General features: G+C 37.0%; 1 protein-coding gene across 1 annotated transcript; it reads left to right on the forward strand.

Moving 5' to 3' along the window:
• On the forward strand, positions 1-6,742 carry LOC125239921 (protein TEX261). Its single transcript, XM_048147694.1, has 5 exons — positions 1-162; positions 565-644; positions 1,830-2,051; positions 3,160-3,271; positions 6,375-6,742. The coding sequence occupies exons 1-5, from the start codon at positions 93-95 to the stop codon at positions 6,491-6,493; spliced, it is 603 nt and encodes a 200-aa protein (XP_048003651.1). The 5' UTR covers positions 1-92; the 3' UTR covers positions 6,494-6,742.
• Positions 6,743-7,941: the final 1,199 nt, after the last annotated feature.

The raw sequence follows: 7,941 nt of genomic DNA on the forward strand, positions 1-7,941 counted from the left end.
ACATTTGTCATTGACCTAGCACTTGACAACGCGTATAGCCTCAAAAATACTCAAAAAATATCAAAACAAACGCAAAAACACATAAATAAAACATGTGGTTCTTTTACTTAATTACTATTTTATCACTAATAGTGCAGGCTGTATTTGCCACGTTAGCTTTAGGTAAGTATTTATGGATTTATAACAAAATGTATTTCGTACGAAATGTATCAGAAAAATATAGTTTTATGTATTAAAACGGTATGAAATGAGCTTTTATTTAGTAACGTTTGATAGTACACCAGCTTATAGATTAATTTGTAATTCGAAATTGTGTTATAATAGTGAATAGTAGCCAAATCTGTGACGTTCTTATGTACGCAGTTCGACGCAGCTGTATTTGATTTATACGACAATTAATTACTCACAATAAAGTTTTTATGTCATTATGTAATGATATTAAGGGACTCGGAAACTCAATATGTCGCTATCATTTAAATTTAGGTATATATTTTACTCGTTTAGTATATACTTTGTGTCTTTGTCACACCTAACAAAAAATGTTCATCGTTTATGACGTTTCAGCGGCAGGGCTCTACTACTTAGCTGAACTGGTGGAAGAGTACACAGTGATGGCCAAATATGTGATCTCATGGACAGTTGCAGTAAGTAGTTAAGTACTCAGTTAAATATGTAATTTAAAAAAATACCGAGGCTAACAATTTGTACATCGTAAAAATTGTTCAGAAGCTAAGCTAAGCTAGAAAGCATAGGTATATGATGGTGCTGCATTGACAAAATTAGTCTGTAAAACTAAAAACTATAAAAAATTGCAATCACCTTTTATTGGAATGCAGATTTGCCCCTTTTAGGGCACTGGTCTCAAAAAAGACCACCCACAGAATTTTCAGGACTAGCGGATGGAATTTTTCGGAGTGTTGCACTTAGAGGGTTAAATCAAAGGAATACTTTTTCAGAAGTATTAACTCATTCACTGTTCAGTGATTCTATCTATCTATTTAGCCTTTTCTTCTGAACGTGGTGTTTGTGATTGTTTGTTTAGATGAAGTCGCGTAGTTCAGTGTGCCTGTTGGCATAGGCCTCCTCCAGCTCTTTCCAGTATTTCCTCTGCCTGGCCAGTCTGCCTCAGTGATTAGCAAGTCTTATAATAAAGCTGAAACATTTACAATTCAGACCATGAAAGTCAACGTGTTAAAATACTGTGACACTTCTAACCAACTCATGTTATAAATATAAATAAAATATTATAGGACATTCTTACACAGATGATTGACACAAATATTTATTTACAAAAAGATAGTTACAAATAGATCATTACAAATATTACAAATATGTATCAAGCATCAACAAAACAGGGAAATTTATCAAGTGGAGGAAGGATTGGGTAGGGCTGCGCCATCATTTAAGCCAAAGGAGTTTTTGAACGTGTTAAATTTGTATCGCGTACCCCGGATACACATGCTTGTAGCACGGATTATGGAAATTGTAATTTTTGATCTTAGCCAACCCATAACCACGCTGAGGGATCTGTCCCATCGTTCGGCGATTGCTTCACCCTAAGTGACTGACTAAGTCCCATGGTCTACTAAGCTCAAGAAGGCTTGCGTTATGGGTACTCAGGCAATGATATATATAATATACAAATACTTATTATATACATAGAAAACATCCATGACTTAGGAACAAATATCTGTGCTCATCACACAAATAAATGCCCTTACCGGGATTCAAACCCGGGACCGCAGCGTAGCAGGCAGGGTCACTACCGACTAGGCTAAACCGGTCGTCCACATGTTATGCTTTACATTATGTGATCATTTTTTTTCCAGGTAGTCACACTCATCCACATCGGCCTGCTAGTCTTTGAAGACTTGCCCCTCCACCTAGACATCCTAGGCATAATCCAGCAAGCGCTACATGCGCTCCTCCTCCGAGAGTTCCCGGCGGTGCGGGTCACCAGTGCACCGTTCATATTGGCAGTGGGGACGCTTATAGCACATCACTACTATGCATTGTCGTTCTTTGGGACGGTGCATTACACATTTTCTGAGGTTAGTCTGCTTTGTAAAAAATATGAAAATAATGAGCCTGTGTGGTGACGGGTTAAGAATTTCACCACCCCTTTTCTTCCCGTGGGTGTCGTACAAGGCGACTATGGGATATGGGTAAAATTGTGGCGTAGGCGAGAGGCTGGCAACCTGTCACTGCAATGTCACAGTTTCGTTTTCTTTCAACCCCTTATTTGCCAAGAGTGGCACTGAAGCTTTAGTAGTTTCATGTGCTCTGCCTACCCCTTTATGGGATACAGGCGTGATTGTATGTTGTATGTTATGTTTTATGAAAATAATATGGGTTTCAGTAGAGCAAGAAATTCATGATATCTCCGATTTCACTCAAATTTACTTAATTTACATGAATGACGAGTTATACATAGCCTCCTGAGTCCTGGAAGCATTTGTTTGGATATGTAATTTATACCATTATTCTTTAATCTTAAAAACAGTATCTGAATCCCCATAGCCAATTGCTCTGGTTAGGGCTCCAATCACCATCCTCCCGTTATCCCGGCATTTGCCACGGCTCATGGGAGCCTGGGGTCCGCTTTGACAACTAATCCCAAGATTTGGCGTAGGCACTAGTTTTTACGAAAGCGACTGCCATCTGACCTTCCAACCCGAAGGGTAACTAGGCCTTATTTGAATTAGTCCGGTTTCCTTACGATGTTTTCCTTCACTGAAAAGCGACTGGCAAATATCAAATGACATTTGGTTAGGGCTCCAATCACAGATGTCATATATACCATAGATCAAGCAAACGTATCTACTTAGCGTGTCAAATGAACTCAGTGAAATCCACTGAGTTGTCCGTCTTTAATCGCAGCTTGCAGCTTTCGGGCGTCAATTTTTGTAAGTTGAAGTCAATCAAAACATAAAAAATGCCTCGTTACGTGATATTCAATTGCAACAAAACAAAAATTATGAACAATCAAGAGCCTGAGACATATTTAAAATTACAGGCAAGAAACAACTTCAGTACAAAATTTGACACGCTCGGCCCCTATACAAATAGATGAACTTGTTTCTTCTATATTAAATAAATAAAGTTCTGTGGCTCCAATATTGTTCCCAAATTTTTAATTTATTATTTACTTGTTTCAAGGTGTTGGCATACTTCACTCTCTGCCTGTGGGTGGTGCCGTTCGCGCTGTTCGTATCTCTGTCAGCTAATGACTATGTGTTGCCTACTACGGGGGAAAAACAGCCATTACTCGGTAAGTTTACCAACTTAACTATGTGTGCCGTTATCAATAAAAAGGTATCACAGACACTAGCAAATTTCCTCTTATAGTAAGCAAGAATTGAATTGGGACACATATTTTGACTAGCCTTGCAGTCCTTATAGCAACAAAAATGGAATTTTGATGCAAAACGGGTAACGGATAAGGTACCTTGGGACAAATCTCGACTGGGGGGCAAATGTAACTGGTCCATTTTTTCCATATTTTACAATGTTTGCATTATTAAATAGAGTAGAGTAGAATTGCTCAAACGTTAACTGGAAGAGATCCCTTAAAGGGATAAGTTCGCCTTTGTACTTATAATAAGCTCTTTTTCCTGTGTGTTGTATTATTTTCTGGTACAATAAAGTGTTTTACTACTACTACTACTACTAGAGTGTCCACCGGTTATATACGGTAGGCGTGTTCAGTGGATACATGTAGAACTCAACATCAAGGTGTAATAATGGAAAAAATGGATTAGTTACAATTGCCCCCAAATCGAGATTTGCCCCGCTGTACCTTATGAAAATAAATTTCCAATCCTACTGTTTGAAATGGTGTTGTCTTTTTACATTACTAGATGGCGCTAGTAGTACTCATAAATGCATTTTTAACGTTGAGAAGGTTTAACATTTTTGCATTATATCGTATAATTTTGTATGATTTTCTTTTAACCATTCACTTTTAAATAAAAAGCTGTATTGTTTCATGAATATACAGGTGCGACCAACATCATTGAACACAGTTGGCTACCGTACCATATTTTAATAGACAGAAGAGTCGCGGAAGCAAGTAAATGTATAATTATACACAAAATATCTTTGTGCTTTGAAATACTGGCCGTGCGCACATTTCAATCTGATCTTTTTTGAAATTTTTCTTCATGTTTGTATCTAATCCGAATATAGTGCAGCCTTATTGTAATAGATGGCGCTAGTAGTACTCGAAATCAACCTTATGAAGTCTAAAACCTTTAAAACATGAACCACAAAAAACTTTTAATATGATTATAATCAATAACAAATTGCCACGGCTGTATTCGAATGCAAGATTACTTACTAGTATGTACAAATGTAGAGCGTAGTCCTTTACAATCCTATTTTCGTGGAAACGTGCGAACATATGATTTGTAAAAAAACCGGCCAATAGCGTGTCGGGCCACGCTCAGTGTAGGGTTCCGTAGTTTTCCGTATTTTTCTCAAAAACTACTGAACTTATCAAGTTCAAAACAATTTTCCTAGAAAGTGTTTATAAAGTTCTACTTTTGTGATTTTTTTTATATTTTTTAAACATATGGTTCAAAAGTTAGAGGGGGGGGACGCACTTTTTTTTCCTTTAGGAGCGATTATTTCCGAAAATATTAATATTATCAAAAAACTATCTTAGTAAACCCTTATTCATTTTTAAATACCTATCCAACAATATATCACACGTTGGGTTTGAAATGAAAAAAATATCAGCCCCCACTTTACTAATAAAACATTTTTTTCCATTTTTTATTCTTGCACTTTGTTAGCGTGATTGATATACATATTGGTACCAAATTTCAGCTTTCTAGTGCTAACGGTTACTGAGATTATCCGCGGACGGACGGACGGACGGACGGACGGACGGACGGACAGACAGACATGGCGAAACTATAAGGGTTCCTAGTTGACTACGGAACCCTAAAAAGGGTTTAACTTTAGTTGCGTATCAACTTATAATAGATGTCGCTAGTAGTGATCTGTTAGAGAAACTAAAAGTCTATAGACTCGGGGCTTTTTGTGTGATATAGTTATCTTTATCCTATAACTATATATAGATTTTTATCCATTGTCTTTATGGTACCTTGTTGTACAAATTGCTAGATTTTGTTACCCTCTTTAACTCTTTCCTCTCGTTTACTCAAAGGTTAACTGGAAGAAATCCCTCTATGGGATAAGTTCGCCTTTGTACTTCGCATCTCAATGTATGTTATTTTTAATGTGTTTTTGTACAATAAAGAGTTACTACTACTACTACTACTACTAATAAATAAAATAGTACACCCGAAAACGTAATATAACTGAAAAATATTGTAAAAGTTAAAACATAACAATGGTATAAATCACAATCATGTGTATACCTAAAGCCTAACCAGATATATATGTCTATTGTCAAGAGGGCGCTGTTATTCTGATAGTTTAGTTTGAAGAAAATAGTTGTAATGAAATTCCGCAATATGGCGCGCTGTCATAAATTTCTGGTCGAGGATTAATTATATTAGACGTCGCTAGTCGTAAAATCGAACCTGTCTGTAACATATTGACAATAAGTATAATTCAATTACTAACTTTACTATCGTTGTCAGAGTAGCCAGGCCATTTTTTTCAAAGTTGTCCGCCCCACTTTTTTTGTAACATGGGCGATTAATACTTAGAATCGCGAGGTCTTTCGATCCTGATAGGAGAAAAAAAATGTCCCAAGATTTCCATACATTTTTTCGAACCTTCCATTCCGTTACCGCCATACAAATGTATGAAAAAATGGTAACGGAATGGGAAAAAAATCTTGGGACACTTTTTTTCTCCTATTAGAATTGAAAGAGCTCGCGATTTCCAAATCAAAAAAAAAAGTGGGGTGGACAACTTTGAAAAAAATGGCCCACCCACAACACGAGCCTTCTCGAGCCTACATACAGTGGGACTCGGTCAATCTGTGTAAAGGCATTTTCGCGAGAACAGTCACCAAAAAAATGTTTTTCTAAGGTAGGTAAATTTTATGTTTTTCCTACTCAGAATCACGAGCACTTTCGATCTCGGACAAAAAAATTGTCCCAAAATTTTATATTATTTTGCATATGTTCTTCCCATTTTGTAACCGCTGTACAAATAGTTAAAAAATGGTAACGAAGTGGAAAAAATAAATTTGGGACACTTTTTTCCGCCTAGTAGGATGAAAAGGGCTCGTAATTCTGAGTAGGAAAAACATTAAATTTACTTACCTATTTTAGAAAAAAAAGTTTTTGAATCTTTTTTCGCGAAAATGCCCGTAAGAATGTCTGTAATATTTATTTCTTTATTGGATACGTTTGATTGCAAGTAAATAATGAAATACATGAACTTACTTTCAGGTGACAACAACGTAGTGACGGACTACCTGTCTCGCACGTCCAAGAAGTACTCGCTGCTCTCATTCTTCAGTTTCGCCAAGGACTCCATACTGCCGCAGCGGAGCAAGAAAGCTTTTTAGAACTCCTTGCATTGCTCAAGATTCCACATTTTGAACCACTCGCTACGCTCGCCGTTCAATATTGGAATCTTTCGCTTTTTCGGGTATCAATGTAGGCACGTGCGGTGCAACAACTTTGTCTCCATAACAACGTTGGAATACCGTCGCGCGCGCTCAGTGAAAATGCTCCTCGTTACGGTGCGAAACATGCCGAGCTATTCCCGTCAAGTTTTATGTGAGTGACCTTTAGCACAACCTGCCTTGTTGCGCGCTAGTTAGTACGTTGCTTCTGGAAAGTTATGTATGAAAATATTGGCATAATTAATGGAAGATTTTTTTTGATTGGGATATGTACATTATAGGCCGAAGTTATTTTTCATCAACCCTCCCCATCTCTCCCCCCTCTGCGTCACCCCTCTTCCCCCCCTTAAATAGCCGAAAATGCGGGTTTTCGCTATTTCTGACAAAACCGTTGAAGATACAGAAAAAGTGTGTATAAACAAAGTAATCCTTAATAAATTTACTACAAATCATTCATTGACACTTTGGTTCTAGCACTTATAGTTTTCGCGTGATCCATCACGAAAGTTGGTCCTTTGCTGCAATTTTCTTTAGTGAATGTTAAGTTTTCTCCCAAATTGCTTACGAAATCTGTTTGATGTTACTAAAATATTATAAACTGAAAATGAATTTTAAGGGTAAATATCACTACCATGGGTGGAACTTGAACTCACAGCTTCTGGATTGAAACTCCAGGGCTCTACCAACAGCTACCAAAAGCTCATCCCCAATCATCGATATACTATATGGATCAATGGTACTCCTAGTGACTACTACCGTGAGAATATTACGTCTTAAATAGTTACTGGAATTCCAAGACATATTGGAAATTCCACCCATGGTAGTGATTTTTCCCCCTTAATTTTATTTTAGTCATGGGTTACAATATTTTAGTCATATTAAACAAATTTCGACGATTTCGTAAGCATTTTGGGCGAAAACTTAACATTCATTAAAGAAAATTGCACTAAAGGACCAACTTTCGTGACGGATCACGCGAAAACTATAAGTGCTAGAACCAAAGTGTTAATGAATAATTTGTAGTAAATTTATTAAGGATTACTTCGTTCCTACGCGCTTTTTCTGTATCTTCAACAGTTTTGTCAGAAATCGAGAAAAACCGCATTTTCGGCACTTTAAGGGAGGGTAGAGGGGTGACGCAGAGGGGGGAGGAGTGGGGAGGGTTGATGAAAAATAACTTCAGTCTATAACGTACATATTTCAATTAAAAAAAACCTTCTATTAATTATGCCGTAATTTTAGCTAATTTCCCCCTACTAAGTATGGACTCGCGCGCGACAAGGCATGTTGTACTAGAGAGGCTGATTTTATTTTACATGTTGAATACCTCTATATATTTATGTCAGTGTCTCACGGTAGTTTTATTACAAAACTTGAAAAAAGTCATT

Source organism: Leguminivora glycinivorella, chromosome 26, assembly GCF_023078275.1.
Source record: "Leguminivora glycinivorella isolate SPB_JAAS2020 chromosome 26, LegGlyc_1.1, whole genome shotgun sequence".
Taxonomy (NCBI): domain Eukaryota; kingdom Metazoa; phylum Arthropoda; class Insecta; order Lepidoptera; family Tortricidae; genus Leguminivora; species Leguminivora glycinivorella.